This window comes from Psittacula echo (genome assembly GCF_963264785.1).
Source record: "Psittacula echo genome assembly, chromosome: 1".
In the NCBI taxonomy this organism is placed as follows: Eukaryota; Metazoa; Chordata; class Aves; order Psittaciformes; family Psittacidae; genus Psittacula; species Psittacula echo.
Window position 1 is genome coordinate 108,878,650 of NC_137735.1, and position 16,827 is coordinate 108,895,476.

Here is a 16,827-nt window from a genome sequence, read left to right on the forward strand (position 1 = left end):
ATCCTATTAAATGCTAGATCAAAAATAAAAGCTTTGGTCTACAGCTTCAAAGCTCTGTGGCTCAAGTCATACTTAATCTAATACAGGCCCAAAATAAGAGTCAGAAAACCAATATTTATGCCGGAAACATAACATGCTGCAGGAGTTGCTTCTTTAGTGTAAAGTAACTTTTTCCAGAGCCCAAATTTTATCTTCTGATGGGAGTTGCCTCCAATAAAAAAAGGGCAAGGCTAGTATACATGTTGTGATTAGAATGAACAGCCATCTCTCAACATTTGAGACATGAGGGATTCAAAGTCTTTGACCTGCTTTGCTTCCCACAGAGCCATCGTTTGTTGGAATGAGGGAACTATCTCCACCCAGAGTCTCAGCTGGGACAGATCTTCCTCTGCATTCAGCTTCAAACACCAGGGCCTCAAGAGACCCGTCTTCCTCGTAATTTTATGCAGAATTCTAAAAATAGGTTCTGTGTAATTTTGTTTTCAGATGGACTATCTGGCTGTAGGTGGATTGTTTCCCTTCTAGTAGTTCTTTAAATCTGTGCTAAGAAAAACAAACATTATTTAGATTGTAACCTCTTTGAGGGGAAAATCAGATCTTTAAGGGATCTGCCAGTGCTCACAGAATCAAGCAAATCAGATGAGCTCAAGATACAGCATTTGCAAGTATTCTGGTAAAAATTACTAAATTCTATGACTGATATCCCTGAGACCCTGCAAAACTCCCTTGTGAGAAACCTATCTCAAAGTATTGCATAGCCTTGTAATAAAGGTGGTTTTGAGTATGCTGTTGAGAATGAATGAAAGCACGGAAAGACTAAAATGAAGAAAACCAAAATCTCTGTGGCTATATAAGGCAGTAAAAAAAAAAAAATAAAATGTGCAAAAGAGATTATATGCATAGGCAAGACTATTTTTCACATGGATCCATGAGTAATAATCATTAATATTGATTGCAGAGGCATTTGACGAAACATGGAGCAAGTCTAAACAGGGTAAAGCTGGCCTATGGAAACCGTTGGAAGATATCACCAAGATCAGGACTCCGTTAAGATTGCCAGAATGAAAAAAAAAAAGACTTTTCTGTTCTGCATTGCTTTCTAAGTGCTCTTAAAAAGAAAATACTTATATGTGGAGCTGCTGTGTGCTATCTAACTCCAGGGTAAGCATGAGTTATTTCTGCCTTCCTTTATATCAACTGGGGTTAGGTTGAAGCCTTAACAATGGAGTAGTTTGAATCGGAGAACTAATGCATCCTCATAGTGATGTCTTGGACCATATCTATGGGCAATTCTGTGTTTTCAGCTATTTAATCTGAAATATTTTGCAAAGTAACACTTCAGTACACTACGTGAAAAATCTGTATACTTATGGAGTAAAAGCTGGTTAACAGTCTCCTTAGAGTATAAGATGTTTAAAAAAAAAAAACCCAAATCCCGAAACAGGTGTGTATAATGGCTAAAGAAAAAATCTGACAAGATTTGTGTTTGACAAAAGACAAGCAAAACGTCAGCTCAAAGACAGTGAGTTAAATGGGTTTGCTGGACAAATAGCATCCCTTCCCAGACGGTGCAGTATACAACCAAATGCAAAATTAGTAATTTGCAGGTAAATTTCACAGACCACATGTGAACATGTTGTCAGATTTTAGTGTACTTCACTGCTTCCTTCACTGCAGCTATGATCTGCTGGTTGTATCTACCTCAACTTTTCATACATATGTTTAGAACACACTGAAATGCTTATTTGGGACTGGAATCCCCAACCGCACATAGGACGAGGGGAAGGACCAGACTCGATGGCTGCGGTGCGCAGCCAGCCTTCACAGCGCTCCGCTCCATAACGAGAGCCCACGGTTGGCACCCCGAGCCGCCACGGGCCCGCGGAAGAAGGCGGAACTGAAGGCTGTCCCCACGGTCTGCTTTTTACGAGGGGAAAAAACAGTGGTTACACTCCCTGGACCCACACGGGACACAGTCCCGATGCCCGCCCGTGTCCCCGCAGCCGAGGCGCCCATCACCCCGCAGGGCTCCAGGCCGGCCTCGCGAGGCGCACCCCCCGTGCGGCGGGGCCTGGCCGCCGCCATTTCCGCGAGGCGGGAGGCGGAGCTGGGCCGCGCCGGGGCAGGCGATGGCGGCGGCGGCGGGATCGCTGCCCGCCGTGGCGGCCGCGCCGGGGTCCCGCCTGGAAAGCGTGCGGGCACTGGCGGGCCTGTTCCGGGAGGCGCAGCACAGGTAGCGGGGAGGAGGGGCCGCCCGTGGCCACGTGCGCCGGGGAAGGGAGGTCCGGCCGCGGGAAGTGCCGGTGCCGGCGGGCCTGGGAGGTCTGTGGCTCGCTGTTGCTTTCAGCGCACTCCTGCCCCTTTTGCAGGGAGGACCGCAGGGAAAACGTTCCGCAGTGCCCACAGAGGGACTTGTCGTGTGCCGCCCTCCCTGCTGTGAAATCTCTGCCTTCCCCCCAGGGGCTGTTAGTGTGGGGCCTGGGGCCAGTAGGGTGACCTGTTCGTCTTTCGCTCGTTTCCTTTGGGGTCCCATGAGCAGCTGGCAGTCTGCTTATCTGCCTGAGGCAGGCCCAGGGCATGGAAGAAAAACTTTGTGCCTCTCGGTCACAGATGACAGCAGCTGCACTAAAAGCAGGTGCGCTCAGGTAGCCACTATGGGGCGAAAAGCCACGCTGAGCGCTGCAGGGTGGCTAGAAATGGGCGAGGTGTGTGTCAGAGGCCTTGCTGGGTGACTGTTCTGTATTGTGCCTGAGAGGCCAAGGCTTTGAGATGAAGATGGTGGTTGTAGGTAACTGAGGGCAAATGCTATGCAGTAGGATGGGCTGCAGGGGCTTCAGTGGGAAGAAAGGTTGAATGCCCCTTAGTGTTAGGATAGGGAGAGAAAGCATGGGGTTACTGGAGAAAGCATGGAGCTGGTATGGAGGGTAGCTGTGGCTGTAAGGTAAGTGGGACCTCGCAAAATTGCACACCGCTTGTTGGCTTTGGCAAAGGTTGGGCATGCAGAGGTTCAGCTGTGTGACAATGCTTGGAGTAAAGCTTTTCACTCTGCCTGGGAGGTGGCAAGAGGCATATAGGTTGATGTGAAGCTTGTGCTCACTCCCTCCTAACAGTAGCTGTTTGAAAGTTATTGCACCTAGAATGAAGAAATCAAACTTCATAGCTTAGCATAAAATGGTGGTGGTGGATGCTCTTTTCCCAGCAGCACCCCCTCTCCCCTCTCTTCTCCTCCTCCCCCCACCCACCCACCCCCCAATTCCCTGTTCTATTTTTGTTAATTAAATCCAGAATTAAAAGTCAGGGTTGGAGGAGAGTGAAGACATACTTTTTATCTTTGAAGAGAGTAGGACCTGTGCACATTTTGATCTTACATGTTGGTGTTTTCCCTGACTCTTTCTTGCCTTCCCTGAAATCTCTGACAGTGTTTGACAGAGGGGTAGATATTCCCCCAAAGTAGTCAAGTTTTGTGGGTACATGTAGGCCAAAAGAGAGACACTGTAATTGCCCTTCCAGAAGGACAAAGTTGTAGTGTTAGCCCACATCCAGAATGGATCAGAGTGGATTTGGGAGCAGCTTTGGCAATAAATTTGCCAACTGTGGAAAATGCTGAACCAGAAGATGCAATCCAATGGATGTTTGGTATTTGAAGTTATGATACTTAGTGACGATTCTTTTGTTATTATGTGATTGTTCAGTGCTTGTGGAAACAAAGTAATTTGAAAATGTGAGTGCTAGTGGCCTGTCATTCAGAAGCAAAGAAGGTGAGAAAATACTGCCTCAGTTGTGAGACCATGGTGTAGAACTTGGGAGACTTGAATTCAGCTGTGTGCTTTAGCTGAGACTTCGACAGCTTTTGAGCAGAGGACTTGATTTCTTTATGCTTCCATTTCTGTTCTACAAGGGGGAGAAAACGGTTTTATTCTGTTACCAGGATATTGTGAAGATAAATACTTTAAAGGCTTTTTAGGGTCTCTGTTTGTAAGTATGGAATTGTGCAAGTATCTAAAATGGATATGCAGATTTACAAGCTTCTGGATTCTTTGCATAGTTCTTGACTAATTTCATGGGGTTTGGAGACCTGGTCTTTTGAACAGGGTTGCATTAATATTTTTAACTCTGTTCACTAGGATGTTATCTTATACAGTTTTGTTTTTAAAGTCAAGCATGTAGGTCTTGCTAGGAGTGACAGTAATCTTTCTTTTGGCACAGATACATGAATTCTGATTCTTTGTTTTGACTTAATGAGAAATTGTGTATGTCTTCCTTGCCTGAGAGCTGGGCCCCTGTACCCTTTGCTTCTGCTTCCTTTTGTATTCCTGCAGAATACTTGATGCTGAAATCAAGGACAGGTGGGAGTAGCAAATTGTGAAGATCCTGTTTTAGGCAACAAAATAAAGGAAAGCGAAATCTGTGGAATACCCACAGAGCAGTTCTGAACGAATTTCATGGCCTGTTTACAATAGGAGGTATTTTTGAATCTAAAAGCTGCTTAGCAGGCTTTTTGCTAGTTTTATAGATTGATATTTAAAGATTAGGGAAACACTTGTGAAAGGAAAATCCTTTAAAGAAATACATTTTAAATACTTGTATCTGCTGGTTTTATATGTATGTGAATCTTTGTCGTACTGCTGGAAAAAGACTGTTCTTTTCAAAAATAGTTCTAAGCGTTGGTTGGAACAGTTACCTGAAGCCACTCCTGGCTGATTTCTTAGTGTTAGCTAAGCACTTCCTGCCCTCCTCACTAATTTGAGAGTTTAGGTTTTGTGCAGAAGGATGATTTTAATTAAATTCCTTTGTAGCACACATTCAAATTACATTGATGCTTAAGTAAGAGTTGATTAAAATTTTCTCTGAATAGAATCCTGCTTTATACCAAACAGCCTTTAAGTCATTCCATGGTCATTTGGAAGACTTTTTGAATGTTCACTTAGGCTTTTCTGTTTCAGGAAGAGATTTGGTTTCTGCCCAGAAAGATCTGGCTTGAGCACATGTAATTTTTCTTTCACAGTGTGCAAGAGAGATTTGGAGTGCTGTCTCTCCTCACTGATAGGTAAAAATCCACATCTCCTTCCACATGCACAGTGAGGACAGGCACTTTCTGGTGTATCTCATACTTGCTTTGTTAGGACAAGTTTTGTCTTTGTATTTCACTGGAAATGTCTACACTCCAAGGTTGGTGTTTTTTAACTTTCAATCCAAAATTGAAAAAAGAAGTTGCCACAATGGCCCAGTATGCGTGTGATCCAGTGTCTGGCTAAAACTTCTGTTTTGCTGCATAACTCTGTAATGAGAATAGAAACTTTTCCAGGTAAGAATAACTTTTAAGGTGCCATTTTAATGGTAGAGTCGCAAGAATGTGCACAAAAGTACTTGCAGCTTTTTTTTTTTTTTTTTTTTTTTGATTTGTTTTACTAACTTCAAATAACTGAATGTTGGGCAATAGTACATTTCTGTATTTTTAAGTTGGGTCAGGAAATGACTAGTTTCATGTGATAATCCAACACATTGCATAGACATAATACGAAGGAAACTGCAGTTGAACCGAGATTTTTCCTATTTTAGGATAATTGTAGTGTTTAAACACCAAGTAGACTAACAGCTAATGGTTCTGTATGGCATCTTCACTCAACAGAGAATACATGGCTTTTGTGTATTTGGGACATGGCCTGGCTGGGTGCTCCTTTACCAGACCGTAGCTATTCTGATGTTTAGAAAAACTTGTGTCTGGATGCATTTGCCATGTGTACGGCGGCATGTCAGCCACTGAATCTCTTTTGGCATGCATGCCTGTCATGAAGCGGCTGGAGCTGTACCACTTCTCGTTCATCGAAGGTTCAGGACCCATGAATGTCTTTTCTTAGATCTTGGAAACTAAACAAAATTCCAAACCTTCTGTCTGGTTATGTAAGCTCCACTGTTTTCTTTGTGCCTGAAGCCAGCTCTGCTTTTGGTCTTTGTGCTACTTTAGTATTTTCTCCTCAGGATTAGAATCATAGAATGTTTAGGGTTGGAAAGGACCTTAAAGTCATCTAGTTCCCTGTAAAATATATCTTGATGCTGTGGTGAGTTTTTTTTAATATTTTAATATAGATGGAGATTGTGTGAGTATATTGATTTTGATCAACTGGGAGGTTGTAGAATAAAACACGTATTTCCTGGAGATCTGATACATAATGTTGTAGTAACTTAATGGTATTTGTAAACATTGTTGTATTTCTTACAGTACAAGTGCTCTCCCTTCTTTGTAAGTCTACCCCACACCCTAACAGACTTCAATACTGGATGCAGTGTACTGTCAGTAAGATGCAGACGAATATGAAAGTGTTATTGTTGAAACAATAAAAGTGATAAGAGGCTTAGGAAACATGAACTGTAAGCAAAGGTTGAGAGAATTGTTTTTGTTTAGTCTAGGAAAGAGAATGTAGCAGGAGCAGCGGTGGGAAATACAGTCTTCAGACATGTTTAAAGGTGTTACAGGTAGGATGTGAGGATACGGCATTTAGGGACATAGTGGTGGAGTTGGCAACCTTAGGTTAACGCTTGGACTCAATGATCTTAAGGGTCTTTTCCAACCTGAATGATTTTATATTTCTGCAGTTTGGTTTATGAACATGTGATCTCTTGCGATAAAGAGCAGGTAGAATTTCTAATTGTGCAAATCATTAGGCCTTAGAGCGAGCAGCTGAACACAGCTGATACTGCATCATCCACTAATGTTTGATCAAGAAGATTTTAAATTCTCCTTTAGGAAGAGTTTTCTGTTTGAACATCTTTTGTTTAATCTACTTTTGTTTAATATTACTTTCCATTTCATCTAACTGTCTTGTGTTCATAATTTAGGAGGTATTTCTCAACCTTCTGTCTTGGATCTTAGCTTTCCTGTTTGATCTTGTGTACATGACAAGCCTGTTTTAGGTTCAAGGAGGCTGCATCTGGATTTCCCTTTTTTGATTCTGGTTAGAAGTATTAGATAAGTGAATTTACTGGACTTCCCTTTTTTGATTCTGGTTAGAAGTATTAGATGAGTGAATTTATTGAGCTTCCCCGTAGGAATGCCAGAAACACTCTTTGGTGTGGTTTCTTTTCAGCATAAAATATCTAAAACTAAGTTAGCAGTGTTTGTAATGTGTTGCTTTCATATCTTTTCTGAACATAAAATCAGGGAAGAGAGCATGTGAATAGCTGTAGTTTGTAAGTGTGCATATCTTTGTGACAGAGCATCTGCAGATGGGCCTGTCAGTCCTGGGGAGTCTGGTCAATCTGTGTGGTGCAGCAGCATCAGCGCTTTCATCCATTCATAAAGTGTCTCTTTATATGCTTATGGTTTTGCAGTGTTGTTTTCCTAGGTCTTGATACTCTGAGAAGTGACATGGTATTTTTTGTGTTGGCATTGTTTTCTGCTGAAATAGAGTTGACTTTCTCCCTCAGCTTTGATTCACACACTTGAAAATGATGCTGGTGCAGCCACTGGCTTTCTCTATGACTTCTCTTTCTCCCTCTGGTGAAATTTGTAGCAGGGTATTTTATAATGGAGCTTCCAATACCTTTTTCTTCTGAAACATCTAGTGCTGGACATCTAAACTGTGTTAATGAATTAAAGCACTTCCTAATTCTTAAAAACCCATGTGGTGTCATATATAAACGTGCTAGCTACATGCATTAGGGAGACTGCTTTTTAAAATTAAGATTCCAAAAAGCTGTTGGAAAGCTGTGAGGAATACTAAGGCAGCACAACTCTCCCACAGCTCATCTTCTGAAAAGGCTGGTGGAATGATTGTGTGCATGTCTTTTGCTCTCTCTACTTGAAAGACCTTATATACTATGGATAGTTAAGAGATTGTTGCAGAAACATCTTCATGTTTACAGGAAGATTGTCATAATATAGGCTTTTTCATAGCAGTGCATTTTTTTGTTGTTGTTGTTGACTACAAATTCCTTTGTTTCAGAGAAATGGCAAAAGAAAGTATATTTCAGGATCTCCTGGAAATCCTGAGGAGCGCCTCAAGTGAGATTGAGCAGGCCTACAAGGACTCCTCTGAATTGGTAGATCTAGACACCTGCCTGCTGCTTATAGCAGAGTGTTTCAGATGTCTGAGGAATGCCTGTGTTGAGTGTGCCAAGAATCAACATGTCATGAGGTATAGTTATGATCCATTTTAACCCATCCAAAAGTATAATGTTATGATATTTGTGTGGTTTTCTGCAGACGTTATTATTTTACGCTACTGTGTTAGTTGATTTATTAACTGGTATTTCCTGTTTGATTCAATCACTTGAAATTAAGTATGCAAGAAACAGAAATAGCTGACCTATTTGTAGGTCAGAGTTTGGGGCAGTGCTGAATAATAGAACAGAGTGTTTGTGTCCTTAGTACAAGTTGATTAGGCAAATGATATAAACCTTTTGGAAGTCTGACTGTAGAACTGTCCTTTTTTTCGCTTTCATTCCTTTATATAACATAATGAATAAGTAGATAGTCTTAATTATCAGTTACAGGATTACTATGTTTTTTAAGGTACATGTGTATCTGTCTGGCACTCATGACAAAGTATGGCATGTAGAATTGTGCATATCGACCCTGATACATATAGAGGTAAACTGATACTAATGGATGATAAGAAGTCAATCTGGCTCCTTAAGTTATTTAGACTCTCTTTGCAACATCCGGGGGATGCTTGGGATACAACCAGCTGTAGTTACTGAAAACATGGCAGCCTATCTGCAGTTCTTTAAGAAGAAAAAACCTAAACCAAAAGCAAACATCCCATCTAAGAACCCAAAACCCATCACCCCCCAAAAAACCAAACCATAACAAAAAATCCCAACAAAAGAACGCGGTTGTGAGTTTGTTAGAACATGAAGAATTGTTGTGGAGCACACTCTTAAAATTTGGGTTCATAGGGCTTGTCAAATTTGGTTTATTGAAGTAAATATAATTTTGACATGGAACAAAGTTGCAGCTTCTGTTCTGGGGCAGAATTTTGTTAATGCCACAAAGTTGCAGGATTTTTCTTAGAAGGCAGTAGTTGTAGAACAATGTAAATTTAAGTTCAGGCTTTTGCATTTTTGTCCTGGCAGTGCTAGCACTCATATTGTGGGTCAAGAAACTGCTCTGACAGAGTTTATATGCTTTTTATAGATGTTTGCTGGCTGGACGTTCAGCCAGACTGGGTTTCTTATTGTAAGTTGCTGTGGCTCCATAGTTACTCATGTTTACAAAATGTGGGAAGCAGAATTGTGAGGCTGGGAGCTGGTAATATTGTCCTTTTCACTAGCATGATAGATACAACCCACTTATGGAGATCTGAGTTCCATTAATTTTCTAAAGCTGAAAATTTCATCTGCTTATACTGCATTCTTTGACTTCTGTTTTTTTACTCTGTAGCATGCACATCATGCACATCCTGGCATGTATATTGTCTACCTCCAGGATTGCTGAGCTTTGGCTGTAGAATTATTTTGGTGGTTTTGATTCCAGATGGCTTCACTTCACTGATTTATCCTTACTTTCACCATGTTTTTCCATATCTAGCAGTATTCAAGGTCAGGTTGGATGGGACTTTTGGCTACCTGGTGTAGTGGAAGATGTGCCTGCCCATAGCAGGGGGGTTTGACTAGATAACCTTTAAAGGTTTTTTCTGACCTAAACCGTTCTAACTATAATTTTTTCTCACTGGAGAAAGATGAATGATTAACTTCCTTGCTTCCCTCCAAGAGTTTTGTATGCTTGCTTTTGAACTGGCCGTGTTGTTTGTTTGCTGATGGTCACTAATCACTTTGTTGTTATATAAAATCCTCAAAGTTTATTAGTAAGTAAGGTACAATGACACTTTCCCTGAACACTTGAACTTCAAACAAAGCAAAGTTTTTACACAAATAAAGCTGTTTAAATTACAGGAATAACCTGCTAATTTTTAACATTTAATTTAGAGGAATAGCAAAAAGAGAAGAAAGGGTACTTGGTTCTGAAGGTACTGTGTCCAAAATTGTTAATATGCAAGCTAATGTAGTAAACCTGTTTGCTTTGCCTCCAGTGGTAGTAGTGTGGCTACTGATAGTCAGGCACAGTTAAGTAGGAGAAACTGTCGTCTATTTCAGAGTTTCTGAAGATGTTAAAAACTTGCTATTAACTTCAATGAAAGCCTTTTCACTTTGAGTGTATTTCATATAAAATGTTTTTTTTTCCCCCTGTTTAATAACAGGAACCTGGGTCTCATCTCTACATCTGTCCATTTGATCAAATTGCTTCATGGAATGCAAATCAAAGAAGAATTGTTATTGACTGGTAAGGTTATGGATTTTGTTAAACATATAGCCTGCACTACATTTACTTATGTGGGAAGTCTTGTGGTGGTGTGATGTCACCTTACTGATGGATTTTTTTCATAGATTTGTTTAATTGTTTCTTGAATTGCAGTTGAGAATTTGGAGAGAGAGAAGAGAGTGGTTTTCTTTACGCTGCTTGAAGAAAATCCAGCCTCAGATCTAGCCCAGTTGTATTTTTGCTCAACTGTTCCCTGTAGATTGTTAAAGGAAATATATGTGGAAAATTCTTTAAAATTAACCAACCTATTTGAATTGAAAAAGGGAAAAGTTCCTGTAATATCTCCATTCCAAATACATTCTGCTGTTTTACTGTCTTTTTGTTTGATCTGCAAGCATAGTGAAATAAAGGAATACTAACTTTTTATTTTGATGACACTTGAAACAATTTAGATGATTCCAGGAAACAAATTTTGGCTGTGACTTTTATGAATTTTTTTTTTAATTTTCATTTCGGTACTGTGGTTGCTGGCCAGTCAGGATATGTGCCAAGAACTAAGCACTGATTTGAGTAGTGTTCAGATTTCCCTAATGACTGAGGGTTTTTCTTCATGCAGTGAAGAGAAAATCTGACTGCAGTATCTTTCCACCTTAATGGCAGTTCTTGCTCCGGATTTCTAGCAAAGTCATTTCACTGGATATTAAGACATTTTCAGTAATTTTCTTCTTTATAATCTCTTTCCTTCTGTGTATTTGGAGCTTGATATAGGGCATTGGATCCCAGTCTTTACTGTCTGTGGTTACAGAGAGTAGGGAACGTTTGGTTTCTCTTGCTACTTTTATTTGTTTTCATTCCCATTACTTGGAGGAGGTTTTTACTGGGTTCCTGTTGCTGCTTTATATCTTTTTGTGAAAGCAAATGAAACTACTGTCATACTTTAACTTACCCTCAAACACCTTTATGAAGCTGGGAAAGAGCGCTGTAGTCCAGGATACTCATTTTTTTCCTTTTGCTGCTGTATTTGGCTCAAAATGAAGCCTTTCAGGCATGTGACAGTATTGTGCTTAAGCTATGTTCACTCCTTCATCTGCTGCTGGACTCCTTCTTCCAGGGAAGGATTGGTGATGCACAGCCCTTCAGTGTGGGAAGACCAGAACTAAACCCTGTGTGTTTTACTGTTATTCTACATAGCTATTCAACAAATGAGTTTGAGTTATAACTAAAATGTATGTATTGACCCAGGATAGATGGTTCATTTGATACTGTGTGTAGTATTGATCTCACTGGGAAACATCTGTGATGAGCATGGCTGGGTATTCCATGTAAGTTAGTGCAACAAAAATTTTTTTTAGACAAGAAAGCGTTGCTAATTCCTTGCTGAGTGATCTGTTCAACTTTGTTCTGAGTGAAAATTACCTAGTGCCTAGAGCACCGGCCGCTTCCATAGGGCATACCTTGGAAGTTAACAGTTACATTCCACTGTGGATTATTAGTCATACTTTCAAAAGAGACACAAAATCGGATAGCACTGTTGAAACAAAGGAAACCCCTGAAATTAGTAAATATTACTGTGTTTATTAGCTATATTTCTACTTCATGATTGATTCTCCTTCTCATATTTCACATAGGAAATCAGGTCACAGGGCTAGAGTAGCAGTCTGTTTTGTTCTAGCAGATAATTAGATGTTAAGTGGAATATTTCAAGTTGTTCATTTAGATATGTGTCCCATTTCTGCCCTTAAATGGTTGCTTGGATTTGATGATCCCTCTTGGTGCCTGTTTATATCCTTCAGGTATTTTAGATACTTTAGTATTGCTTCCATAGCAACAAAATACAAGGATAAAGCATTAATGCTGTATCACAAAGTGAACAACACTAAATGTTCAGTTCATGTCCCTGTGAAAATTTCCCAGAGCAAATCAGTGTAGGCTGTAGAAATTTGAAGTTTCTACATTATTGTATTTGTGAAGAAGAGAGATTGAAAACTCTTTATGCAAACTGAAGAAATCATTTAGCCTCATCTGTGGTATGTTTTCACTCTTTATCCATTGGTAACTGTTAAGACTGGTAAGTCTGAATGGTGTGATAGTTTTTATAGTAAAGTTCAGTATAGTGCAATTTGTAATGGATAAAACCAGAAATGAAATAAATTATGTATTCTCAGGCTACTACTGTGACCAGTGTGGTGTTTCTAAGGGAGGAGACATGATCAAAACAGCAAAAAAGGAAGTATCACACAGTATCACAGTATGTTAGAGATTGGAAGGGACCTCAAAAGATCATCTAGTCCAATCCCCCTGCCAGAGGAAGAATACCTAGATAAGGTTACACAGGAATGTGTCCAGGCGGGTTTTGAATGTCTCCAGAGAAGGAGACTCCACAACCCCCCTGGGCAGCCTGTTCCAGTGTTCCATCACCCTCACTGAGAAGAAGTTTCTTCTCAAGTTTAAGTGGAACCTCTTGTGTTCCAGTTTGTACCCATTACCCCTTGTCCTATCATTGTTTGCCACTGAGAAGAGCCTGGCTCCATCCTCATGACACTCCCCCTTTATATATTTATATACACTAATAAGGTCACCCCTCAGTCTCCTCTTCTCCAAACTATAGAGACCCAGCTCCCTCAGCCTTTCCTCATAAGGGAGATGCTCCACTCCCTTAATCATCTTAGTTGCCCTGCGCTGGACTCTCTCCAGCAGGTCCCTGTCCTTCTTGAACTGAGGGCCCCAGAACTGGACACAATATTCCAGATGCGGTCTCACCAGGGCAGAGTAGAGGGGAAGGAGGACCTCTCTCGACCTACTGACCACCCCCCTTCTAATACACCCCAGGATGCCATTGTGTGCAAATGCTGTGCAAAGTGATGTAATTATAAACTGTTGCTAAGATTTATTCAATTGAATCTGGACTGCTTTGTGTCTTCTTTGCTAGGAAAAAGACTTTTTTGTAATAGTTTATCTTAGGCCCAAGAGTTATATTCATGCCTAATTTGCCTCTTCAGTGTATTTACTGAAACAATTCTAATACAAGTTTTCAGCATATCTCTTTTTCTTTTTTTAAACTCTCTAAAAAGCTAGATGAATTCCTGAAAGCTTGTAATGGACTTGTTCCTGCCAACTGTAGAAAAAGCTGTTGTTTGTGTGTATGGTATGCCACTGAGGCAGTGGGCCAGAAAAGCTGAGGGTGACTTAGTATGTCTGTCCTGGAATATCTCTTTAAGGCTTCAGAGAAGTTTAAAAATAACCAGTTAATTCCTACATATGGCATATAAAGGTTGTCCAACTCCACCTGCAAGCCAGTCATCCCTGTAGTAATATTTTCCTTTCTTTTTATACGTATATTAAAAGACATTTTTAGACCCTTCCTGTATGGTGTTGCTACAGATAGCTGTTTGGCCACTCTCTTTCTCCCTGCTTACCTCCCAACACTAGTTGCATTTCATAGCCAGTTTCTCTTCTTGTAATTTCTTATGATGCCTAGTATTAATTTGTATTGAGCAATTCATATTATGTAGTACTTAGAGAAGAGAGCATGCTCTAAGGAGTTGCACAGTGAAAGCCAACAGCTAGATGAGTGCGGGGGATTGATAGGCAATGATGCTAAACAAGTGTTTGACAATTTGCTAAATTTCTGGACAGTGTCAAAACTGATTTGTTACAGGTAAGTCACACGTACTTGTAAATGCTCTGTTTTGTAATTGCTCCAGCAGTCCTCCCTCTTCTCTGCAAAAGATAGAACTCCAAGTTCTATCAAGTAGAGAAAAATTCAAGTGCTACGCTTCTTGGACAGTATCTGACAACTGGGTTTCACCTCAGTGTTCTTGTAACTATACATGCTGTAGGTCTAGGAAGTGGATGTGGAGCTTGGATATTCCTGGTGGGGAGGCAGACAAGATGACAAATACTTCTCTGTTCTCCCCAGTTCAAAATTAATTTGGATAGGGATTGAAGATGCAGGAACTCCATCTATTCATGTAGAAATGCTGCATGAAGTAAGGTCTGTTATGTGTTTTTTTTTAAAGTGATTTGAGACTACAGTCTACCAACAAATCACTAAGTGTCTGCAGAGTATAGATTTAATGGAATTTTCATAGTATCCTCTGCACATCCCTTTTGTTTTAGTTTAATTAAAAAAGAAAAGTCTCATCATAACAATGGTTTTTGTTTTGGTTTGGTTTTTTCCTCTGCTGTGGGTACAAAGATCAAGAGCACTTGCCAGAGTAGCAGGCTGATGAAGCTGCCAGATGAACTTTAACTGAACTTAAAGCAGACCCAGATCTCTTAAGAGCTAAGAAGTAGTTCAGTATGTTAGGGATTGCAGCAGACGTAGGAAATATCCTTGTCAGAAACCCAAGTAGAAAATCTCCTTCACTTCATAGCATGTGTCTTGGTTTGGTTGTGGGATTATTTTTTTTTTTCCTTTTTCCGATGGCAAATCTTAAGCTTTCCAGCAGAATCTAGCAGACCTTAGGAAAGGTACATTGAGGTTTGTTGAGATGATGGATCTTTGGATTCCAGAGTGTGAGATCTATATTTAGGATTCATCTCTGAAATCTGGAAAAAATGGATAACTTTGTTTCTTCTTGATAAATTGCGAGCAAGGGCATGACTGTTTTGAAGCAAGCGTATATTCTATAGGCTGTGTCCCATCTGATCCTTTTGTTGATTTCCACCCCTACCCCATCCTGGACAGAAGAGCTTTAATCTTTTTTGTTTGTAAATAGATCTTCTCAAACCTTTCACCGCTTCAAAATACTGCTGATGCTGAAGAATGTACTTTGAATTCCAGCATAATTGCTTAAAAAGCATTTATCTGCCAAAATACTTTTCTCTCCTCTAGGATAAAAAAGGCATTGAATGCCTAATAGCTGCCCTTCATGGGACAATTTGTTGTGCAAGTTCTCTGAATGAGTTGATTGTCCTCTCTGAACAGAACTGAATGCAACTGCACAGTATCAGCTGCAGAGCGATACTGTGCTGTTTGTGTGTGCCTGAGAGAGGTGCTCTGAGCATCATGCCAGCATTCCTCAGTTTCAGGCTGCTGGTGATACTTGAGCTAGCTTTAAGTCAAGTAGCCTGGGTGTTATTATTGTTATGCTGTCCTGATACTATCCCTCTTAACTTTTTAGGGGTTTTAATCTACCAGGGTAAGCTACATAAAAATTCATTAATGGGAAGATGATAACAGCATCTGTTCAAAATCAGGGTCCAGATGTGCCAGCTTTGTTGTACAAAGGTTTAGGTCATTCACTGCTCTTAATGTTATGAAGTCCAGAAATGATGGGTAGATTATCATGGATGAAAAGCTTGAATCCTTGAACAGGAATTTGACTTTGCTTCCAATTTTCTAAGAAATGTTCAGGTGTAGTTAAACTGCTACAGATACTCTATTCAGAACAGAACTTGAAACATTCCTTTACAAGTAGGGATGAAAGATGACTCTATGTAAATTTTTTAATACTTGGCTTATTATAGTAACTTGATCATTTTCTGGTAGGATGTTCAGCAACATGAATATCATATGCCTAACACCTGTTCACAGCTCTTTTCTTGAGGGAGGATGTGTAGGAAAATATGGAATATCTTGTTTTAAATATTTTACAAATGCTCTAAATGCCATGTACTTACAAGGGAGCTATAAAAGAAATGCTTCTTGCTTCTAGCAGAAGAGAAGGAAGCCTGTGATGCTCTTCAGTAAAGACCACCTGAAACCTGGGATCAGCTTCAGTGTGTTCCCCAAGTATCAAACTGATTTGGACTTGATCAGCTACCATGTGTATTTTCCTTTAGTTAATGAAAAGGCAATTGCTGTTGACCCATTGCTGCCTTATAGGTTGATTGTGGTCTAGGAAGAAAGTACATTGAAAGGTACTTTTTAATCTGCCAGTGTGGAAGGGTCATACTCTGCAGAAGAAACGGCAGTAAGTAACCTTGGAATTCAGAACTCTAAAAATAAAAACATCATCACTCCTTTGTAGAGATTAAAAAAAAGAAAAGGCATGAGGGAGAGTGTGTGTTGCTTCAAAAAGAAGAGGTAAGGAACCTAGGCTATATGTAGCTTCCAGAGATACTATTTCTTGCAGAAGCCAGATAGCTTAGAAGTATTTCATCTTTGAAATAAGAAGGCAAAAACTTTCTCCCAGGGTTTACAGGAAGACATCATACGATTGAGCAAAGAAAGATACTTGATTACTTGAACTTCTGAAGGTGAAGGCATGCTGTGTTTGAAAATCCACTGAGTTCTGTGCTGTAGGAGTTCATGTAGTGGTAGAAAATCATGTTGACATTTTGTTAAGAAGTCCCTGAAAAGAAATGAGGAGAACTGAAATTCACAGCAGCTGCATTGGGTAGCTTGTCTATTCTAAAAATTGTTAATACAAAGTTGTTTTCCAGGCTTTACAGAAAATAAGATGTTTAATCAAATTATTTTGTTTTCCTGAAGAAGAATCTGAGTAAAATGGGAGGCTTTGAGTTGTTATGTTTGCGAAAGTATTCCTCAAAACAAAAATGAATGAATAACTCTTAAGTGATTCAAGTAATTTCTACTTCCTCAAGAGACGATAGGAGAA

General features: G+C 40.1%; 1 protein-coding gene across 1 annotated transcript in view; it reads left to right on the forward strand.

Moving 5' to 3' along the window:
• Window positions 1-2,129: 2,129 nt before the first annotated feature.
• The window catches only part of ATXN10 (ataxin 10), a gene marked incomplete at both ends in the record, with an annotated part of 107,696 nt that continues 92,998 nt past the window's right edge, over window positions 2,130-16,827 (forward strand). Inside the window, 3 exons of the mRNA XM_080609836.1 lie at window positions 2,130-2,233; window positions 7,944-8,135; window positions 10,200-10,282. Coding sequence (XP_080465962.1) covers window positions 2,130-2,233; window positions 7,944-8,135; window positions 10,200-10,282 — 379 coding nt within the window. The remainder of the gene's footprint in view (window positions 2,234-7,943; window positions 8,136-10,199; window positions 10,283-16,827) is intronic.